General features: G+C 29.4%; 4 protein-coding genes and 1 long non-coding RNA gene across 9 annotated transcripts; 2 read left to right on the top strand and 3 right to left on the bottom strand.

The window, feature by feature from the left end:
* Nucleotides 1-1145: 1145 nt before the first annotated feature.
* Nucleotides 1146-3419, bottom strand: LOC132913315 (abscission/NoCut checkpoint regulator). Its single transcript, XM_060971568.1, has 6 exons — nt 3082-3419; nt 2711-2907; nt 2187-2415; nt 1950-2105; nt 1742-1879; nt 1146-1674 (listed from the first exon to the last, which is right to left on the bottom strand). Exons 1-6 carry the CDS (start codon nt 3127-3129, stop codon nt 1486-1488), a joined length of 957 nt encoding a protein of 318 aa, XP_060827551.1. The 5' UTR covers nt 3130-3419; the 3' UTR covers nt 1146-1485.
* A 4731-nt stretch (nt 3420-8150) lies between these two features.
* Nucleotides 8151-15826, top strand: LOC132913548 (nuclear distribution protein nudE-like 1). 5 transcript variants are annotated; one of them, XR_009659408.1, is made up of 9 exons: nt 8151-8546; nt 9218-9399; nt 9843-10133; nt 10225-10361; nt 10427-10612; nt 11145-11287; nt 11576-11750; nt 11958-12028; nt 14317-14429. XR_009659408.1 is itself a non-coding variant. In XM_060971970.1 (8 exons), the coding sequence occupies exons 2-8, from the start codon at nt 9314-9316 to the stop codon at nt 14372-14374; spliced, it is 972 nt and encodes a 323-aa protein (XP_060827953.1). In that variant the 5' UTR covers nt 8152-8804; nt 9218-9313; the 3' UTR covers nt 14375-15826. The 5 variants fall into 5 exon arrangements, 1 of the variants encoding a protein (XP_060827953.1); XR_009659407.1 differs by having other exon boundaries at nt 8151-8610; XR_009659406.1 differs by having other exon boundaries at nt 8151-8804.
* Nucleotides 15827-15910: 84 nt separating this feature from the next.
* Nucleotides 15911-18506, bottom strand: LOC132913550 (histone H3.3A). The gene is made up of 3 exons (XM_060971973.1): nt 18270-18506; nt 16972-17107; nt 15911-16887 (listed from the first exon to the last, which is right to left on the bottom strand). The coding sequence occupies exons 2-3, from the start codon at nt 17097-17099 to the stop codon at nt 16605-16607; spliced, it is 411 nt and encodes a 136-aa protein (XP_060827956.1). The 5' UTR covers nt 17100-17107; nt 18270-18506; the 3' UTR covers nt 15911-16604.
* LOC132913551 (uncharacterized) lies at nt 17842-19254 on the top strand. Its single transcript, XR_009659410.1, has 2 exons — nt 17842-18143; nt 18632-19254. It is a non-coding gene; the product is annotated as an uncharacterized LOC132913551 (long non-coding RNA).
* Nucleotides 19255-19548: 294 nt separating this feature from the next.
* On the bottom strand, nt 19549-21452 carry LOC132913549 (histone H3.3A). The gene is made up of 3 exons (XM_060971972.1): nt 21322-21452; nt 20757-20890; nt 19549-20672 (listed from the first exon to the last, which is right to left on the bottom strand). Exons 2-3 carry the CDS (start codon nt 20882-20884, stop codon nt 20390-20392), a joined length of 411 nt encoding a protein of 136 aa, XP_060827955.1. The 5' UTR covers nt 20885-20890; nt 21322-21452; the 3' UTR covers nt 19549-20389.
* Nucleotides 21453-22304: the final 852 nt, after the last annotated feature.

The raw sequence follows: 22304 nt of genomic DNA, 5'->3' as shown, positions 1-22304 counted from the left end.
TAACCAATTTAGCCGCAAGCTAAAAAGGGAAATTGTTAAGGAAAAATTGGTACATAGTACTTTTTATAATTGCAAAAATCATAAAAGAAATAATAAGGGAAGTTATAACAAATGGGATAGCTTTTTACGACTTAGGAAATTTAAAATTATAGGTTAGGTTATTTTTTATTTGTTAAAAAATGACAGATGGATTTTCAAATTTGTCAATTTATTAAATCAATGTTTAAGTATAACATGAATAAAAAATAACGATCACTTTAATGATTTCCTTTTATTTTTATTAAAATTCTTCAGTACACTTAAAAAGATAATATAAAATAATATATAAAAAGACTCTGTATCTACTTTAAATCATTTTTTATTCTTAATAAAATGAAGTATTCAATATTATAAAAAAAGAGCATGAATTACAAATAGCAAAAAATTACCAATTTTTATAAAGCTGCATACATATATAAATTTTAAAAAACATTGTTCATATCAATTTCTTACAATTATACAATTAAGTTTATTTGACTTAAAAATATCAAGCCGTTTTAATTAATTATTCATGACAATTTTTAAATAATAAGAATTTAAAGAAAAAATATTTAAAGATAGATTACACTGTTAAACAAACTGGACGGAAAGAAGAACAAATGGTTTCTTCGTTAGTAACCAAACGTGGTTGAAATCTTGGCACGATAGATGCGTACATGTCATCTAAAAATAGCAAGCCTGCTTAGACTTTGAGAAAAGAAGGTTTTTGCGCCGCAACACAGACCACCTTCGGGAAATCCCCGTGAGGATGTCAGTAAGCGTCTTTACTGACATCTAGTCTGGATCGATGAGTTCACTTTGGTATTTAAATCAAAAAGATAATATTCTTAGAATGAGCAGAAAGAATTGTAACAAGCTACTAAAACAAATTCCAATCTAGAATGAATCACTATCCTATATAGAAAGTTCAAACATTTTTAAATATCAAGATCGATTAATATGTATAATATTGAGAATTAATGAATTTAAATATCGATAGCAAGCTATAAATTTAATTGAAGTCCATGTATTTATTTGCTCAACAACTTTGTTTGTGGTGAAATTAATAAAGGAAGAGTTCGCTATATGAACAAATAATTTGTTGTTCTTGAAGATTAATTTATTTCTTAGCAAAAGCGTGAATATCTGTTATTAAATCTGTTAAACTGAGATTGTTACAAAATTATTTACTATGAAAGTAGATATAATGCGACAATAATTTTCAATGACACGTATTAATACAATCACAATCTTGACTTTAAACTTACAGCTTACTATAATTATGTATTATTTATTTTATGTGTATGTGTACTTTGCGAGGAATGCTTCTATTTAAATGACAGTATTCTGATATCAAAATCGCGATGCTGGTTATAGGTATTGTTCGTAAAAATTATACAGAAAGTGTTTTTAGCAATGAAACTGTATGTGAGTCATTGCGAAGCGTTTCTCTAAAATTTTTAGCCATTAAAATTGATTGCGTCTTGTTGCTGGTTCTCTTTTGTGCATTTTCAACTCCAAATCGTCGTGATTATCTTCAAAGCATACAGGACAATATAGATCGCCGTGACAACCTAAACATCGCTGTAAATCTTCAGTTTGTTCACACATTACACAGCTAGGTTTTTCATCTTCATCATCAGTATGTTTTGCCTCCTGTTTGTTAAATTTTAATCAGAACACTGTATGTACATAATTATCCATAAAAATCGATTTCACATACCTCGAGTTCCATTTCTTCCAATTCATCCTCTTCTAAGTCTTTCTCATATTTTTTCTCCAATTCTGCTTCTGCCAAAGCTTTCCCAATTAATTTCTTTGTTACGTGTTTCTCATCATCATTGTCATCATTAGCTGAATGCTAAAACAACAGAAATTTGGTTATACTATTGTTCATCGTAAAAACTTATTGCTTATTATTGATTTTATACTTCTATAGGTTTTTCACTAATGCCTTGTAGTGATCTTAGCCTTGCTTGAATTTCGCTAACCGAATCGCTTCCCGAGGATAGTTCCAATTGATTCAAATATTCCTGTATTAAATCGTCTGTTTTCTGTTGGTCTGTTCTGGTATCTACTTGCTGCATCTACAAAGAATAATATACTTGTTTAGATCATACTTAAAACACAATAATTTGACGGTATTCTTTTATTACATATTAACATACATTTATTCTGTGCTGCCTAACATCTGGGTCTTCATCCTTTAGTAATGCTAATCTCCGTTTTATCTCATCTACACTTAAAGCTGTAGTTTTGTCTTCCTCCTTCAATTTTCTTAATCTTTCAACTATCTCTTGATCAGCTGGTTCTAATCCAGTTTTAAATCTATCCCAATGATTTGTATGTTTGTACATTACAATAGGAGGCTTCACAGGGTTCTCTAACAAGTCCAGTCTATATAAATCAAGCATATTAAATTATTTTACTTATAATTATTCACAAAAGTATTTGAATACTTGCAGAAATTTATAAATATATATATTATACATCTTATATATATTGGTTATGTATATTTATTATGTATTTAATTATATATATTTGACCAATATAATCATGACAATAGTGTCTTGTTACAATTATAATGGAATTTTAAAATGTTTTATCTAACATATACAATATATACATAAAAGTTTTCTGTGGTGACTGTAATTATAAATATTTTTATGCTTATCTTTGAAGAATATATTACTTTTTTGTAATGTCCACTGGAGCCATTGGTTCTTCGTGGCCATTCATTTCGATATTATTATTAAAGCTTGAGGTACTTGTAAAATTATATTTATTAAAGCAACGTCCACAGACCTTTTTCACCCCTTTATCTGGAATATTACATTTATATTTGAGGCACTTACTGCAACATGAAAAACCACAGCCGGGGCAAGCAACCTAAGTAATATCAGAACAATGAAACACAATGGAAAGAAAAGTTAAAAGCTATTCTAGTTTCTGATAGTCAGATTAAACTAACTAAAAAAGCTATATGCAAGAAATGATGTGATGCTATGCTACAACTTAACCTATAAATTGCAAGCGACTCTATTAACAAAAATGATAACTTACTTCTCTTGTGAAAAAGGAAAATTTCGTTTGACAAATATTACAAGACATGCTGAATCTACTTTTCAAACTTTAATACGATGTCATCACAAATGTAACAGAAAATTATTCAACATATTTTATCTTTGAAAATTTCTGACGTACAAACGTTCGAGTTAATAGAAATCGACTACAGTACCAAATTCGAAACTAGATAAGAGAAAGAGAATATATGCTTCATTTTAAACAAAATTATTGTCAAGTATTTTATTTCAATTAATTATACGTTATATTGCTAAACAATAAAAGTAATAGATAAAGAAATAAATTTTTGAAATAATGAACATAGGAAAAGAAATTTGTGTTTGAGAAATATTTTGTCACTATCTTACAGTTTTTCAAGTTGTATCATGTTAATGCCTAACTTCAATCATATTAAATAAATGAAAACCACCAAAGTGTTTAAATCTACATTTCATTATTGTTCTTAGGGTTAAACTTTAGGAAACCAAAAATTATTGACATTATTTCTGCAGCCTTGAAATATTTGACGTATAGAATTCGAAAATACTTATAACAATATATAACTAATGTATTATACTGAGTACATTGTTTATCATCATTTTCATTTTCTTTTCCATGTTCTAATTTTGTTTAATTTTCAACGATTAACTATTGTTTAACTGACTTTGATGGATATTATAAGCTGCTATTATTATTTAAAGGCAGCAAATACAATAATCTGTTCACTAGGCTCAGTTAGTCGATAAGATAGTTCTTTACAAAATAAATTATTGTTGTAGCTCAGTAGCTCTTACTACTTTTCCTTTCCCATTTTAGTTAACGATACCTAAATTAATTATCAAACGATATCTTTTAAAATAGTGTTATACTATTACTTATACTATTATTATATAATTATTAACTATCCTTTTTCAGATATATGACAGGTAAAACTTAACAACTTTCCTTAAAGATAAGAAGAAGATGACTTTATCTTTAACGTAATTATCTTATAATGTAAGTAATTTCTAGTTCCTTTAAAATTTGTTAACTAAGTCAGCTGCGTCTTCTTCTCTGGATAAGAAAAGGAGAAGATTTATAAGTATTCCCAACTTTATGGAATACTTGTTTGTTAATTATCGGACTTTAACATTTGAATAATAATCATTTAAGAAAATTAGAAAAGCCAGTAATCGCGAAAACATTGTAGAATCGCAATACTCTTGTTACTGGTATATTATAAAAAGATCTCAATAAACGTTCAATAAAAGTTAATCAAATGATTAATTAATTAATAGCCCGCCCAGCATTTCTAGAATTACCGATACCGATCCTTTAATGAGGAGTATCGCGCGAGGAACTATAACGCAATCTATTATACCTGTTTAAGATAAAATTAATTGTAAGTTTAAATAATTCATCTGCCCTAGTCCCGCACTGTCTATCTCTCCTATTGTCGTTCATATCATCTGTCCTCGTCGCACATTCATGCCTTTCTTATTCGAGCCTTACTCTGTCCTTGTCGCAAAATAATGGTTTCCTTGTTTACGAACATGTAATATATCGCCATCTACTATCTGTTGCGCCAAGTTGCGGTTCCTATCCCTGCCACCAGATGGCGAAAAACATACGAGTATATACCTGTCCTTGTTGCACATTAATGCTTTCCTTCCTACGAATATGTAATATGTCGCCATCTACTGCCGGATACACCAAGTTACGATTCCTACCACTCGTGCTAGATGGCAGCACATGAATTGTTAATGGACAAGGAAAGCATCAATGTGCAAGAAGGACAGAGTAGGACGTGAGTGGAACAAGGAAGACATCAATGTGCAACAAGGACAGGTATATACTCGTATGTTTTTCGCCATCTGGTGGCAGGGATAGGAACCGCAACTTGGCGCAACGGATAGTAGATGGCGACACATTACATATTCGTAGACAAGGAAAGCATTAGTGTGCAACAAGGACAGGTATATATTCGTATGTTTTTACAGACGATACAGACGACAACTGGAAGAACAAATGACAATGCGCGACAAGGACGGATGATATGAACAACAATAGGAGAGATAGAAAGCGTGAGACTAAAGCAGATGAATTATTCAAACTTACAACTAATTTAAGGCTATTTTTTAAGGCGGAACTATTTTTTATGTTTCTCCTTTCCAAATTTTATGTTAAAGTCCCCCGTGCGATACGCCTCATTAAAGGATTGGAGTTGGTAGTTTTAGAAATGCTGGGCAGGCTATTAAATAATTAATCACTTGATTAACTTTCATTAAACGCGTATTAAAGTCTTTTTATAATATACATACTATATAAAAGTTAAAATTTAACAATATCTTCGCGATTATTTATCTGTCTTACTTAACTAATGTTATAAATGTGTAATACAATATATTTGTTAACTGATCCTTATAACCTATTTATATAAACTTTAATTTATTTTTTTATATTTAATTTTTACATGATAATATAATACCAACAATGTGTTTTATAATATATTAAGATATGTATGTATATGTATAACATTTATTTTAAGAGTGTATAAAATATATGAAACAATTTGCGGCACGTTTTTCGTCTTTTTGTCTTTGACAAGAAATTCGTGTAATTTGATGAAAATTTGATGAAACAGAATAAATTATTATTCTAAATAAACAGCGCTGTTTCCCCCTTCGCATTATGGTTAATGATCTTTGAACTAATTGTTACATATTTTCTTTTAAAATAGTATTATATTATTATGTATACTGTTATTATATAATTATTTATTACCAATTCTTAAGATGTTTCAAGGGAAACTTATTAGCTTTTCTTTAAGACTTTAAAATAAGATGATTATCTTTTATAATGTAAGTAACTTTTAGTTTGTCTAAAATTTGTTAAATTCATCATTATTTTTATTTCAGAATAACAAGAAGATTTATAGCCATTCGTAACTTCAATTGAAGAATTTCTTAATAAAATTCATGACAATATAAAAAGCTATTTTTATTTTTAAAGATGTTATCAGTAAAGCATAACTAATTGTGTTGAAATAGGACGCACTTAGAGGCCATAGAAAGACTATTCTTGGAATACTTTTTGGTTAACCATTGGTTTTTAACATTTGGTAACTAATTTGGATAATTATTACTTAAGAAGATTAGCAGAAAGGATCATTAGGGCATTAATCAACAGCTTCTCATCAAAGGCAATAAGAAGGTAAAGGACTTTCTGCAATTATTTAATATATATTAATTATCAAATATATAGTATATACATAAAAGATTTATTTCTGCATTGTTCCCAAGAAATGGCGTTCGGTATCGTCTGACCATGTCTCATCATCCTTGTCGCATATTATCACCCCCTTTGCCTAAGTGGTGTGTGTATATATACATATATACATGTGCGCGCGCGCACACACACACATATTTGTCGGAGATGAAAGGACACCGGGGCTTTTCTTTTGGAATGTTTGGAAAGGTTCCCAATACTTTAGTCCAGACTTCTTATTATAGCTGTACTTAAACAACGAAACTGAGAAATAACTGTATAGGAGTTGTCAATTATGATTGTCCGAGATTTATGACAATGGGCTTGGGCTCGAAGTGACATAACGAGTCACTGAACGTAGCCACGATCACGGCAGGGACGTGTACCTAACAGAGGTATAAAGTAATTAAATACCTTTCCTTAAAAACAAAGATTGACTTTTGGGATACAGAGAGATACGGAGAGGAGTATATAAGGGCAGTTTCACTTGGACTGGCTCTTAATCCGATAAGTTCGACTAGCCCAGTGAACACGTACATCGAGTTCCTAATCGCAATGGTCATCCCGTTGACCGTGTATTCCTCATCGAACCAAAACTCATCGTCACCTACATCTCAATTATTCGCTCACAGATATCACTTGTTCACCTTTGCAATACATTCGCTTCAATAAATATTATCTGGTATACAACAACGATGGACATCTCGCAGAAAGATTCATTACACGCCCTGACTTATAACGTTACCCCCCGACATGTTTATATGTATATATCCGTCTTTGCTGTTCCGCATTATTTTCTTCCTTGTCCCACACGCTAAATATATCTGACTTTGTCGCACAATATTGCGTTCCTTGTCTACAGACAATCCATGTACTGCCACTTAGAGAAGACGGGAGGATCGCAACTTACAGCACAAGATAGATATACATGGTGTACCCATAGACAAAGAACTCAATATTGTGCAACCACGTAAAACCTACATCGCAAGAAGGAGATACGACAAGGATAAATATAATATAAAAATTATGGGAGGATGCTTCTGTTCATATACTACATGCAATAATTGTTAATAATTAATTATTTAGTAAGAAAATAGTGTGTGAAATCACTACAAGCACATGCGAATGTTGTCTAGAATTTTAATAAATAAATACATAAATACTAATTTATTTTATAACATTGCTTCAATTCTTCAGAGAATTTCGTATTGTTATGTCATATTAAATTATAAACGTTAATATTTTTAAAATACTTAAGCATACGAGAATTTGCAAAATAAAATGTAACTATATTTGAAATAGAAAAAGATGCAAATTTTTTACGGAGGATAATAAAATGTTATTAAATAAAATATTATTGTATATGTAATTTTATTATGTAATTCGTAAAAATTATTAGAGCTGCATTTATAAATATTGAATAAAATTTAATTTTTTCGTCGTATGTAATAGCTTTATATTTGTATATTATTCTTTTTAGAAAAGTCAAAATAAATTCGAACGCGTAAAAAAGTTAAATTTAAAGAACTTCTATTATCTAAAACGATTTTTCAAATAACGTTCGTTTTTATGCGTGACTTTAGACTTCATAAACTTTAATATTAAACAAAAATAGAACCTTTAGAATAGGTGCAGCGAGTTTCTCCTCATTCTTTTATTTCTATTCTTCTTTTCCAACCTTTTTTACAAAATACTAATTTCAAATTTTCTTTTTATCTCATTTTAGATTTAAAACATACCACTTTTTTTAAAAACTACCACTCTATATTTTTTCTGCGCCATTATATCGAATACATTCGTATCTCGTAACCTGTTACCTCGCGAACGCCACCTCACTACGTCGTAGTCGTGTGAGTGTGATCGAACGAATTGAACGCATCGAACCCATGGTGGAAAGTAGATATACAACCACAATTGTTTCTTTTTCTATCCACTATCTTCATTTTGTGATTGTCGATGTAAACTTTTCCACGTTTTCTTCATTTAAAAAATCTCCGATTCACTGGAAACATAAATTCGGTCATAAATATAAATAGTTAATGGAACTATAAATTCAATTGTAAATGTAAATGGTGACTAAAGTGTTAATGATCGATCAACGATCGATCTATCAGATGATTTTGACACAATCTATTCACAGTGAGCAACGAAGAACCGTGACAAGATCAATTATTATTTCTCTCTACCTTATCGTCTCGACTTCGTGAGTCATAATTGTGGTAATGACATTTGTGTCACACGCGGCATACACTCTACATTACACCTGCTAAACGCTTTCTCAAGGTCCCTGTATTTATATGTATGCATCTTGAGACAACTTCATTTAATGCGCCTACACATTATCGATGGTTGTACATTTCTTCATTCAGTTCCTTAGAGAATATCTCGTTCACTAGATTCAATTCGATCGCATCACAGCTTTATTTACACTGGACTGGACCATTTTCATTCGCTTTATCCCTCTCCCAACGATACACGTAAGTGTCCCTACTACGATTTTCCATTTCTCACACATTAATTTCAATCTCGTTCTTATTATGCGTAACATGACCCGCTGTTTAATCTTCTGAACTCTTTTTTGATTATTATGCGCATCGTAGAATTGCATATAGCTGTTCTTTGTCGTCTCGTGATCGTTATCTACTTGGTAATAATAGGTTAGTTTGACATCGCGTTCGAAGTGTATAGATACGTAAGATACGCGTAGTAATAAAATATTTTTTCTCGAGCGAATGCAACTTTCACCGACATTGTCACTGTAATTCTTGTACGTTATTCAAAAGTTTAATTTATTTTGTGATTTGTATTTTTGACTGTAATATTTTTAGTATATGGATTTTTGGTACTTTAAGCCTATGTATGTGTAATGTAAATTTGTTTTATTGTATAGGATGCTATCGTCTCGTTAATGAAATAGAAGGATTTAGAGCTGTGTTTAACATTCAAGGTTAATTAAGATATTGGACAAAATCAGAATATTGTTAAAATGATGGACATTGATCCACCACAGTTTGTGTCTAAAGATGATGAAGTTCAATATTGGATGGAACTTGCTCACCAGATACATAGAAGGTGAATTATTTTTACATTTCTGTGTATTAAAAATGTAGTGTATTATTATATATTCATTGCAAACTATAGAATAAAATTATATATGTATGTATGTTTATATGTATTATATATGATGAGTTGCTCAGAAGATACATTTAAAACTCCATGAATTTAAAAGTATAAAAAAGTGATGATGTCACAAATATCGTTTTTCACTATTTACCTCACAATTCACTATTATTTATATTATTTTTAGAACAAATAAATTTATGAAGATAAGTAATTTGTTTTTTAAAAGTTAAACAGTTATTAAGAAATTAATAAACAGTAAATTAGTTTGACTTCTCAGAGACTCATATGCTTCTTCACAAATGCTTCTTCATAAATATTAATCTTATAAAAAAATTAGTCTCGTAATTAGTCTTTGGTCAATGCGTTCAATAAATCTTATTGTAATATTACAGGAAAGAAGATATAGAAAGAGAGTTGGAGGAATTTCAAGAAAATTCACAGCTCTTGGAGAAAGAACTGGAAGCATCCTTAGAACAAGCAGAAAAGAATAACAGGGAATTACGACAACGAAACACAAGACTAGCCACTGAAGTTGAACAATTAAGAACAAGATTAGATCAACAAACAGCAGACTGTGCAATGTTTCAAGGGAAAGCTCAGGACTTACAGACTCAACATGACCATTTATTAAAGTACATAAGGGAATTAGAACAAAAAAATGACGACTTGGAAAGAGCTCATAGGTAATTGAAAATTAGATTGTTATTTTTACATCTGCTAAGTAAATGTAGAATATTTAATATAATATGTATTCTATCCATCTTAATTTTGTAGAATAAATAGGGTAACAGAGGAGGAGATAGAAGCCAAACTTAATTCTGCCATTGAAAAGAATGCTTTGTTAGAATCAGAACTTGACGAAAAGGAAGCTCTAAAAGTTATAGTACAGAGATTAATGGATGAAATTAGAGGTCGAATAACTAATTGATTTGTATAATTGATGATTAAATCATTTCTAATAATTCATTCATTACAGATTTAAAACAGGAAATCCAAGTTCAAGAAAGGCATCAACCAGACAATGATAAGTCAGCTGATAGAGTTCGTAATCATGTTGATAGTAATAAACTTCAAGTCGAATTGGAAACACATATGTCGCCTAGTAGCCCAATAGTACCACAATCTATACCTTCAAATAATACAGCAACTTCGCCATTAAAAAGTAAGATCCATAATACTCTTCGTAAAACTAAGCGCATGTTTTGCTTTGGGCCTAAAAGCTGATCCTTATCATTATTAAGGATAATAATCAGCAAAAAAAGTACTTATCTCTAACACATTAAATGGATAACAGACAAAAAGTTTTAATCTAATTAACTTTTTAATGTAATGTATATTTTTTGTAACTACTTGACATTTTTTTCTTTTATGATAACTGAATTTGCTTGTTTATCGGTATTTAAGGTTGACTAAACAAAAGATTGGTCTAACATTTGTGCTTGATTAATATATCTTTATACGCTTTAATTAATTTCATCTTTCTGTATATATATCTATATATATGATATTGTTATCAATGAAATAAAAATTATTTTAACAAACTTGTTCTTTATTTTAGTTTTTAAATATTATACTTCAAATACATACTTTTTTTTGTACTGAATTATCATAGTATAGTATCTTTACTTCTTATTTTGATATCTTATCAGTGATTGTCTGTAGTAATTTGTATCTTTTTTCCTGTTTGCAATTAGTTGGAAACAGAGTTGTAGGTGGTGTAACTGGAAACAACAATAATAATAATAATAATAATAATAATAACGTGAATTCGCCATTGGCACCCTGCACAAGAATATTAGCAATGAATATGATTGGTGACCTTATGAGAAAAGTTGGTGTAAGTATAGTCATTATTTTCTATATATATTACAGTGCTTTTGTTTCAAAAGCGTTTTTGATGTACAAGAATAGCTTGAAGCATGGCTTGTGTATCTCTGAGTTTTAAACATTATATTTTAGTTGCCGTAAATATTGTGTTTTGCACTGGCAACTGTTTTAATTTGTATGGTTTATTTCCCTTTTGATTTTGTCTAAGCACCAGATTTATTTTATATGAAATACTTATAAGACTTTTTAATCATCAGTTGATGATACTGGTAGTGTGATGTAGCTGGTGTTTTGGTAGCTTGACAGGTGGATCTGCATGGACTGTAGAAGGGTAAAGTGCACTTGTCCGGGTGGGAAAAAAACAATTTCCACTACACCTACTGATTTACCATCCGTCCAGGTTCACATACCTACTCATTGTATACGGCAACAACCTAGATCAACCAAGTGCTGATCAAGTTTTATGTGTACAGGTCTTTATTTGATTTCTTTTGCTTTCTATTATGTTTTTTTCTGTACACATCACACACGGTTCCTTGCTTCCTGCTTTAATTGTCTTCCATGTAACTAGTATCACCAACTCTAAAGAACCCTTAATATTTCGAATAAGGGTAAATAATGATAATATTTTTAAGAAGAATGATAGTATTTCATTTAACAATAAATGTTTGATCATATAGGCGTTGGAGAATAAGTTAAATACATGTCAAAATCCATCTCGAGAGGATCAAGCCGTTCGTGATCTTTACAGGTAACATTAGAACAATATTATAATTTTAAAATGTCATTGTTTTTATAATGTTATGCACTGCGTGTATTCAAAGCAAGAAATATCATGTATCAAACATCCGAGAATGAATGTTGAGAAAAGTTAATAAGTTTTTTGTATAAATATTTTCTTTAATGAAGGGATTTAAAATAATACTGTTTAAAATGATACATGATAGTCGTACTAAATCAACTGTACTTATTATTAGTTTTATGTCTACTTTTAGTTACGTAGTGCTTCTTGTGAACATTTAATTTACGAATTTATAGATAATGATAGCTTTTCATGATCCCAGTTCTGTAGCTTTTTAATTGTTATAAATGTTCAAGTTATTAAGAAGACTGCATCACACTTCGAACAGCTCGTTTTATTGCTTATGCTACTAATTAAAATGGAGCATCTTGTTTTTATGTCTGTATGTGTAAATTGTTCTGTATGTTCTAGTTGTTAGTAATATCCTCAGATAAAGCGATCAAAATTAATGAATATGATATTAGAAAGTAAGCTAAATTTCAAGAGCTTTCATATTAATTTCATTTCCTCTGATATCATTTAATAATTCTTTCTGATTCCATAACTCAACATTATCGTTTATTATATGTTAATTTAAATGTATGTCTAATATAACAGGCTTACAATTAACTGTCTAGCTTTTCTTTGTGATTTAAAAAGTACAATATACTTTTATTGTAATCTGTTAAGATCTTAATAATCAGATTTTAAAAAAAAGGTTCAAATAATTTTAGAGCATTTTAAAGTACATGTAATGTATTTGTAAAATACATTAAGTTAATTTAAAGTATGCTTCTTTATTTAATCCTGTAGTTTTTTATAACAAATTATGAAAAATTTCAACATGGTTATTAAGATCTTCAATCAAATTAATGTCTACTTCAAATAGTATAGTCCACGTATGTATTAAATGTATGTAGAATATTAGTATGATTGATATGTAAGACCAATAGAAGCACTTACTATTGTATACATACATGTTATAGATATACCAAAAATAATTTTTAAAGACCAAGATTTTCGAATTAATTGCATTACAGAATTTAGCTTCTAAAATTAAAGTCTATCTTTCTAAATTGAAATGAATGTGAATTTTAGTAAAGAAGATCTTCTATTTTTAATTTTTTCGTACATTATAAAATAAACGTAATTTAAGTATCCCTGATATTATTAAGTTCTTTCAGAAAAAAATCTTTTCAAAAGCTACTAGATTTTAATAGAAGTAATTACTGAATTTTATGTATCACTAATGTGGAAATAAGTTAAAAAACTTAAATATTCCATAGTATATATATAGTTGTATATAGTAACTGTATATACTTCTTGAAAGTAATGATTTGTGCAATGAAATTAAAATATTTTTGTAGATTATAAGACGAACTGATGCAAAGTATGTAACATCAATTATAATGACTAATTTGTTACTAAAATATTTTGTTTCTGAAAAAGAGAGTTAGTAAAAAAATTGTGTGATAAGTAAAAAAAATTCATGGCTCTAAAATCTACTAAAATTTTAATGTTGAATGGAATAGTACTCTTTGAAAATTCAACTTTTAAATTGATGTCTATAATTTATTCTCTGTAATGTAAAACAAAGAAATTTCAATTAACAAACTTTTTCTATGAAGGAACTCGTCATTAATCGCATTATTAATTTTTGCATTCATAACATGTTGCCCTGCATGATATTTATGTATCATTTTCTTGTATTTCTTGTTAGTAATGTTCACAAATTGTATACAATAAAATTGACCAGAATATTTTTTATACCAAACTGCTTACATTATATTAAATCTGCACAATATAGAACTTACATCTCGTCTTTGTTTCATTCAAGTTATGCATTAACATCAAATAATTAATGTAAATAAGAAACATCTTGAAAAAAAGAAAGCGAGCCTTATTGAATTATTATTCAAGGTATCTTTCATACGCATGTTGTACAGTTTATGCACAATTCATAAACGTGTGCAGCATTTCTCAATCATTTGCTCTGCTTCTTCTCTCACTACTAGTTGTGTATAATTTAATTTATTAAACAAAATAATCAAAGAATATTAGGTATAACATAAGCAATTTAAAACAAAAAAGAAATAATTCTAAAGTATCTAAGTATTATATTGCATGAAATACTTTTAGAATAAGATTGGGAAATGCTGGTTTAAATAAACATATTTGTTTATTATACTTAAATGTTTATAAACAATGTTTCCAACCGTAAAGAGATAACAAAAGTATATTGGATTTTTTGTAATTAGGACTAGACGGCAAGTTCGAGGTTTTGCCTCTGGCAACAGCAACCACATTCGATTATAAACAACGGATAATATTCCAATAATAAATTTATGCATTATATTCGTATGACTACTAATTCGTGTTATTTTAATTTTAAAAAATCTCACTCGTTAATTTATTACAAATTTCTATAAGATACAAGGAAAACTATTTAATTTAATTATTTAATTGCCTTTTACATGAAGTTTGCAATTTTTGAGGATTACTTGTCTCTTTTTCATCACGGTTCAGAAGTATACTTGGTAATATTTTATAGAGGAAATTCGTAAATAAACATTCGAGATTGTAAGTATTAATATCATAATTTAATAAAATTCATCATTGTGATAAGTGATAATTCTAGATAATTATTACCATTACGTTGTGTAGATATTCACAAATAATATTAAGGGAGAACACCAGTTATCTTTCAGATAAAATTTTGCAATTTGGAAAAGATTTTTATCAAAAGATTATCATATCGTAAAATTTATATTTGTTTTTTTATTACTTCACAAACAGACTATAAGAAATTTTAGTTTGAAAAATTCTTTTTGTCAGAATTACTAACATTTCATCATAACAGTAACCAGAAGAAACTACCTGCTCTGTATATTGTGTATTTTTAGAAGATCCATTATTTTTGTTATTATGTATTTTGTATTATTATGTTTACATATTTGTATTCTGCCAATGCCTTCAACTTATGTCTGAATATGTGTTTTTTATGAAAATATTTAAATTTTCCAATTATGCAACTTTCTTAAATGTAATTTGTTCCTTTTATCATAAAAATAATGTTCTAGTTATTGAAAAAAGATTATATTTATAAAATTTTATCTGAAAAATAACTGGCAATCAAATTTTGCCTAAGTATTTTCCTTTAAATAAACAATTTGTGAGCTCTAGTTTTGAATGTATAGTTTCTAGCACAATTAAAACTTCAGCTATGTTAGAAATGATATTATAACACTAGTGCAAAATTTAGCTTTTATAGGAAGTTAGATATTTATATATATATATATATTTAGGTACTTATATACATATGTCTATTTTTTAATAACAAAAAGATATCCTCTTATGTCGTAAAATAATTCAATTTTATACTTTAAAATGTGTAAAAGCTATTTAATTATTTATTTCTGTATAATTGTGTGCTTTAAGCCACTGTATAATTATAAATAGCTTCAAGTTCTAAGATATTTGTATGAAGTAGAATCATACTAATACAACTAAAAATTTAACGCATTCGATTATACTATCGGGTGAATCGAAAATTATTAATTTGTAGGTTTCGCTTAATATATAAAATAAAAATTGAAAAATGGAAAATTATATTGAAATACAACAAATATTACCAATTTGCGCTAATTAACTGGGAAGTGAACTTTCGAATGAGAAATTGTAACAAATTACGCAATATTTGTAACATAAATTTGTAAAAGTATAAAATGAAATATTTGTAAAATAAAAATATTGTGAACTATCTCTCAATTGACGTAGGATTAATGTTCCTAAAACCTAATCTTCTATCTTAAGTAACAGTGCATATTTCTTAACAAGATAAAAAAAGGTAAGTTAGTATTATTTTGAAGATTTATTTATGAAACGTTTATCTTTACACGAACAATGAATAGTTGACTGATTGAAATACCTTATGTAATTTTCATACAACCAGAGTTCTAGAATGGTAAACACTACGTTGAATTCCTACAAAGAAACTGCCTTACTCTCTAATGCATATTTCACTAAGTGTTTTATCAATAATGATAATGATGACGAATATAATAAAACTGTAATGAGAAACTAAACATTTTCGATCTTACTCAATCTTAAGAGTACTTTTAGAAGAATTAACAATTTCACTTGTCTTTTATCACGATCATTTACCTTCCGGTTTAGACTTTTTTTATCGCTCTTTGTATAAGTATTCTTACATTGTAAAGTGCAAAATGACAAAAGAGATGTGAATGAAATTAAAGGATTTGTAGCTGATAACTTCTTGAAGAAATAACATACTTTCTACGTTTGTACAGTAATACCAAAGGATGAAAACTACCTACATATTAAAAACAGATTATACCAATCTTTGTATCTAGTTTTCCAGAAATCTGAAGTTTAGATACATATTATAAAGGATGATCATATCATAACTTGTACACTTATAGGGTACAACATAATATGTAGTTTGGAATGAAAATGTTTCATTCACGACTGTTACGAATGATAATAATAATAGTAGTAAATGGTATGTATGGGAATTACATATTGTTTAAGCACGCTCGCCGCGAATTCGTCGAGCCAGCTGAATATCCTTGGGCATGATTGTAACACGTTTCGCGTGGATAGCGCACAAATTTGTGTCTTCAAATAAACCAACCAAGTATGCTTCCGATGCTTCTTGCAATGCTCCAATTGCAGCACTCTGGAATCGCAAATCTGTCTTGAAATCCTGTGCAATTTCACGAACTAAACGTTGAAATGGTAATTTTCTGATCAACAGCTCAGTCGATTTCTGGTATCTTCTGATTTCTCTGAGAGCTACAGTACCAGGCCTAGTAAATAAAATGCATAATTAGAATTACAATCCACTGTTGATTATGGCATTACAAGCGAAAATTTCATATAACACTTTTTACCTGTAACGATGTGGCTTTTTTACACCTCCCGTAGATGGTGCACTTTTACGTGCAGCTTTAGTTGCAAGTTGCTTCCTGGGAGCTTTACCTCCTGTTGACTTACGTGCCGTCTGCTTGGTACGTGCCATTATTTATTCTAAAACAGTACAAGCTTGATTAACAAAAATTTCTTTTAAATAGAAATTTTGAAAATACTGTTTTAATCATATAATCTTTCCAAAACAGAAAGTTGTAATTGATCATATATAAAAGTGGAAAAAAATAATTTCAACGCTCCAATTCCCATAGCTCAGATTGTAATGCAATAAAGGGAATTCTGTTAATTCTTATGTTTTTCGATACAAAACAATTGATTGTTTATAAGTTCATTTTGACATATGTAATGACGAAATATTGAATAACGAAAAAATATTCACGATACTCAAAGATAACACCTGGTGCTATTAAATTTCAAATACATATAAAAATTCAAACATCAGAAAAATATTACTAAATACTATTATATAGATCTTACAAATCTTAGTTTGTGATCTTACAGACTTTAATAATATAGATTCAAACTTTTTCCTTAACATTGTGATAACACAAAACATCTTTTCTGAGACTGCTAAAAAGGAATTATATTATAAATTAAAATATTAAAATAGATACTAAACAAGTCACTAGAATGCAACAGAATCTACAAATTATCAATTCACATATGTTATAAAATAACTAAAAAGTAGCACCTGCAGGTGTCTATGGGAACTGGAGGGTTAAAGGGTACGCTTGATAATAACTGAAGTAAACTTAAGTTTCGGAGTGGGACTTAAAAGGATGGTGGGGTGGAAAGGGTGGGGGTACGTTCCGTTGCTGTTCGTGCGGAGGAACCGCGCACCGAGGAACGCTGCGCATTGCGCAATGCACAAACTTTCGTTCTTCTTGCACCGACGCGATTGAAACCCATGCTAACCAGAAAAATGTATCATCTTAACAATCAACTGTTTCCCTAATCTCCTATTCATCTTCATGGTAAACATTATCACAGTCTATGAAATAAAACGAAACGAATGACACTGGTGAACTCGAGGCGAATTGAAAGCGTCGCTTGTAAGAAAGGCTCGTGAAACGATTCCCTCCACGGAACGTCAATTGCAAAATGGAGGCAATACGACAGTACGTCGCGTTCGGAGGTAATAACTCGAGTTTCCCAGCACTTTTCACACCTTTTTAAAACACGTTGTTACGTCTATACACTTCTTGATACCGGTAATCACACACGATCATAAATGAAATGGATTTTCGACAGATTTACATACCAATTAAGGGAAAACTTCTACGAGAATCGACAGCTAGCACTATCCGTTTCCTTGCACTTCGATGGCAGTGGACGCTCTCCCAAGTCACGACTCCCTTGTCCCTACCCCTAGAAATTAAATTGCGAGAGGCACGTAAGCCCGCGGTGCACTGCATCCAATCGGATGTCGGATAGCAGCTGAGCTTCATAGTGTAACACATGCGATTGGCTCAGCCTCCTACGCCTAGAGTGCGAACTGTGAAGAACCCTGTCAATTGTAATATACATGATACTACTCACAGCAGCAACCTCGTTTTTGCGAATAATAATTGTCATCCTATTCTTTGTACAAATTAAGTAAATCAATATGTTTTTTTGTTTTAGGGAAGAATTTGCATGAGCATTGTAGAGTATTGAGAGGTGTTATCCTGTAATAGATTGCAAAAACCGAGTTGAAATTTATAGAGCTGGGCAGAGTCGTTTCGCGACTTTTGTCATGTAATTCTAGCTACAATGAAATCAGTCATTTCGTGGAAACCTCCAGAAAGATATGGAAAATCTGTAGAGGATACGTATAAGGACACGTCATCTTGATATTAGAGTAGTTATCAAGATAGTAATTTTTTATCGCTTTTCCAGATGCATGTTCTTGGAATGGACGTTGTGTGATTATTCTGGCCATTGGAAGCTTCTTCTACGTTTTCTGTTCGGAAAAAATAGACGCCATTGTGTGTCTAAACGTAAATAATGTTCGAACAATGTCGAGCGATATCGAGCGATGTAGAGCGATGTCGAGCTGGTGAAATTATTGAATTTTGGCGCTTTTGTCAATTGAACTTAACGGCGGAAATTGAACTGTACTAAAGTCGATTATATTAATAAGTTTCTTGATTTTTTGTGGTATCATGATCTGAATTACATTTTTATTGTAACAAAAATATTTTGTAAATATAAACAGAATATCAGATATTAATTGTTATTAATGATATACATCGATGAATTTCTGATGTCTTTTGCATTTTCATTGTACGTTTATAAAACATATGTTATACTAATATTCATTTCAAAAAATAATAAAATACTGATACAAATATAAAATGTTATTTACATTGATGACGTAATCCTTATAATTACCGATCATACTAATGTCATGTATTCGATAATTGATAACAATAGCAATAAAAAGATTTACGTTTACGAATTTTTTGTGAAACAAATTTGTTTAAAAAATACTTTCTTGACAAATAATTGTGGTTATAGATTTTAATTCTAATCGGGAAAATATATTTAAAAAATAATGATTTCATTTTGTCAGGAAAACAATTAAAGTTAAGTTTATTAAAAAATTTTATAGATCATTTACATTAATTTAGTGTTATGAATTGCATTTTTTTATTACTATCATTATAATTATTAAAATAATAACCTAATTAATAATGAAATATAATTTTATGGTGATAGATTTGTTAATTTATAAAAATGAAATATATACGTGCAAATCAATTTTGATAACCCAATCATGTAAATACAATTAACAACATGTAGATAACATGACACTTCTCATACATAATCCAATAGCACTTGACTTTCCTTTGTGAAATGTTACTATGTATATTTACTTGCACATACGAACTATCTTATATATTATAAATTTAATCTAATCTATGATCTAACTTAATATCAATATAGAAAATTGTATTTAGAAAGTATATTAACCACGAAGTAAATACGGAAGCGAATATAACTGACTTTTTCTGTAAAATATTAAATCTACATATTGTTGTATTGCTTATACATCGCGTACGTTACTTATTGTTATATGTAATAATAAAATATGAATTATGCAAAGTACTATTACTATTTGTTATGAGCTACATACTCCGCTTTGTGCTTTCCGTATATCGTTTATATTTAAATGATATATGTTTTCGGCTAAACTATTTGATATGATGATGGTTACATATCCTTAATCTCTGCATATCAGAGCTTATAGAACTTGGCAGTGAACTTACTTATAGTTATTATAATGACTTATAAGAAAGAAACTAAGCTACAATGAATTTGATTTTAAGAACATTCAAATATGAAAACAATATGAATTTGAAAAAAGAAAGACTTCAAAGAATCTGAAATGTGAACAGTTTAAGCGCGTTCACCGCGAATTCGTCTGGCCAACTGAATATCTTTAGGCATTATCGTAACGCGTTTGGCGTGAATTGCACACAAGTTTGTGTCTTCAAACAACCCAACTAAATATGCTTCAGAAGCTTCTTGCAATGCTCCAATTGCAGCACTCTGGAATCGCAAATCTGTCTTGAAATCCTGTGCAATTTCACGAACTAAACGTTGAAATGGTAATTTTCTGATCAACAGCTCAGTCGATTTCTGGTATCTTCTGATTTCTCTGAGAGCTACAGTACCAGGCCTAGTAAATAAAATGCATAATTAGAATTACAATCCACTGTTGATTATGGCATTACAAGCGAAAATTTCATATAACACTTTTTACCTGTAACGATGTGGCTTTTTTACACCTCCCGTAGATGGTGCACTTTTACGTGCAGCTTTAGTTGCAAGTTGCTTCCTGGGAGCTTTACCTCCTGTTGACTTACGTGCCGTCTGCTTGGTACGTGCCATTGTTCACTTTGAAGTAATACAAAACTAGTTAGTATTTATTATAAATCATGAATAAAAAATAAAGAATAAAATAAATTACAAATCTGCTGGAAAAAAGATCAATGTGTAATTCTCTTTTATAAAAATACCAAATTTCTTTTAATTACTACAAGTTAGCTAGAAAATATATCAAATTGTATTACAAAATCAAGTTTTCAAAAAGAATGAGTTAATAAAAATAAATTGAGATCCGGTTTCCCTCCAAAAGCAGACACAATAAACAAAATGGCGATAAGCCTGCATGTAGCACTGATATGTAATACATAAGAAATTTGTACACCATGAACTGCTATAACCTTTCTCACAACAAAAAGAATTACTTATAAACAATGCATATAAGCAAGAAAATGAATATTTAATTTATTACGTTTCTTCAATACAAAATCAAAGAAATGTACCTGCTACACAATCGGTTTATTATACAGGACCTCCACCAAACTCTTTCGTTCGACGGTATTAGACTAATGTGTCGGTTAATGCTTTTTCAGAAACGTAGTTTGGTTTTGTATAAGATAGGCGGCAGCACCGTATTCAGATACATAACACAGAATTGACTGTTATTTCGTAACGCCGTTCGCGATTGGTCAGCATCTGACGAATAAACGTATTTGTTATGGAATTTATAACTTCATAATTATTTTAATAGCATTATACGATAATTTTTAGTATTTCCAATGTGTAATATCATAATGTATGAATCATATATTTTTCAGAAACATATGTATACATATATGTATATATGAAACACATATGTAATTACGTGCGTCATGTATCTGCATATACATATAGGTACTCACATGACACACATGACTATATTTACCTACTTGCAATTTAGTGCATTGATCCATACGAATACATACATATGCACTATTTATTTTTTTAGTACATATTTATATGTATGCATAAGTAAATCTTTGCAAGATATCATCTATCATGGAAGGAAATGATCTTAATCTTATCGTAGATGAAATTGTACCCTAGATTTTTTACATTAGAAATCAATGAAGTCAAATAAATGTAATTAATTATTGTTATCGTTATTTGATATTAGATGAAGAGTAAAAAAATTATTATTTGCAGTAGTTACAAATAATTTCGATGGTACCTTTATGGGATTATATTAAAACAAAATTTACATAAGGTGAAATTCCATTCATGATAACCTTTAAGGGTTAGTATTTCACAACGTAATATAATATTTAATAAAGAAAGTTCCAAAATACATGTTATAAATAGATATATATGAACGTATGGACTTCTTGAATATGTTGATTCTAACAATTATGATTTATATATATTGATAATATAATTATATTTAATATTCTATAATAAATGAAAGAAGATGACTACACTATCTAAAAATGAGATTAATTATATATAG

The sequence above is a fragment of the Bombus pascuorum genome, chromosome 13, assembly GCF_905332965.1.
Source record: "Bombus pascuorum chromosome 13, iyBomPasc1.1, whole genome shotgun sequence".
NCBI classification, from domain to species: Eukaryota; Metazoa; Arthropoda; class Insecta; order Hymenoptera; family Apidae; genus Bombus; species Bombus pascuorum.
Note: the sequence above shows the minus strand (reverse complement) of the source record. Positions and strands in the feature narration are given on the sequence as shown.

What these genes read in the sequence shown, in the direction of transcription:
- LOC132913315 (XM_060971568.1), bottom strand. Translation starts at nt 3,129, where the DNA reads ATGTCTTGTAATATTTGTCAAACGAAATTTTCCTTTTTCACAAGAGAA. An exon ending in TTTCCTTTTTCACAAGAGAA is followed by an intron (nt 2,908 to 3,081) that starts GTAAGTTATCAT and finishes GATATTACTTAG; the next exon opens with GTTGCTTGCCCCGGCTGTGG. An exon ending in TGGAAGAAATGGAACTCGAG is followed by an intron (nt 1,675 to 1,741) that starts GTATGTGAAATC and finishes TTTAACAAACAG; the next exon opens with GAGGCAAAACATACTGATGA.
- LOC132913548 (XM_060971970.1), top strand. Translation starts at nt 9,314, where the DNA reads ATGATGGACATTGATCCACCACAGTTTGTGTCTAAAGATGATGAAGTT. An exon ending in GACTTGGAAAGAGCTCATAG is followed by an intron (nt 10,134 to 10,224) that starts GTAATTGAAAAT and finishes TTAATTTTGTAG; the next exon opens with AATAAATAGGGTAACAGAGG. An exon ending in AGCAACTTCGCCATTAAAAA is followed by an intron (nt 10,613 to 11,144) that starts GTAAGATCCATA and finishes GTTTGCAATTAG; the next exon opens with TTGGAAACAGAGTTGTAGGT.
- LOC132913550 (XM_060971973.1), bottom strand. Translation starts at nt 17,099, where the DNA reads ATGGCACGTACCAAGCAGACGGCACGTAAGTCAACAGGAGGTAAAGCT. An exon ending in AAAAAGCCACATCGTTACAG is followed by an intron (nt 16,888 to 16,971) that starts GTAAAAAGTGTT and finishes TTTATTTACTAG; the next exon opens with GCCTGGTACTGTAGCTCTCA.
- LOC132913549 (XM_060971972.1), bottom strand. Translation starts at nt 20,884, where the DNA reads ATGGCACGTACCAAGCAGACGGCACGTAAGTCAACAGGAGGTAAAGCT. An exon ending in AAAAAGCCACATCGTTACAG is followed by an intron (nt 20,673 to 20,756) that starts GTAAAAAGTGTT and finishes TTTATTTACTAG; the next exon opens with GCCTGGTACTGTAGCTCTCA.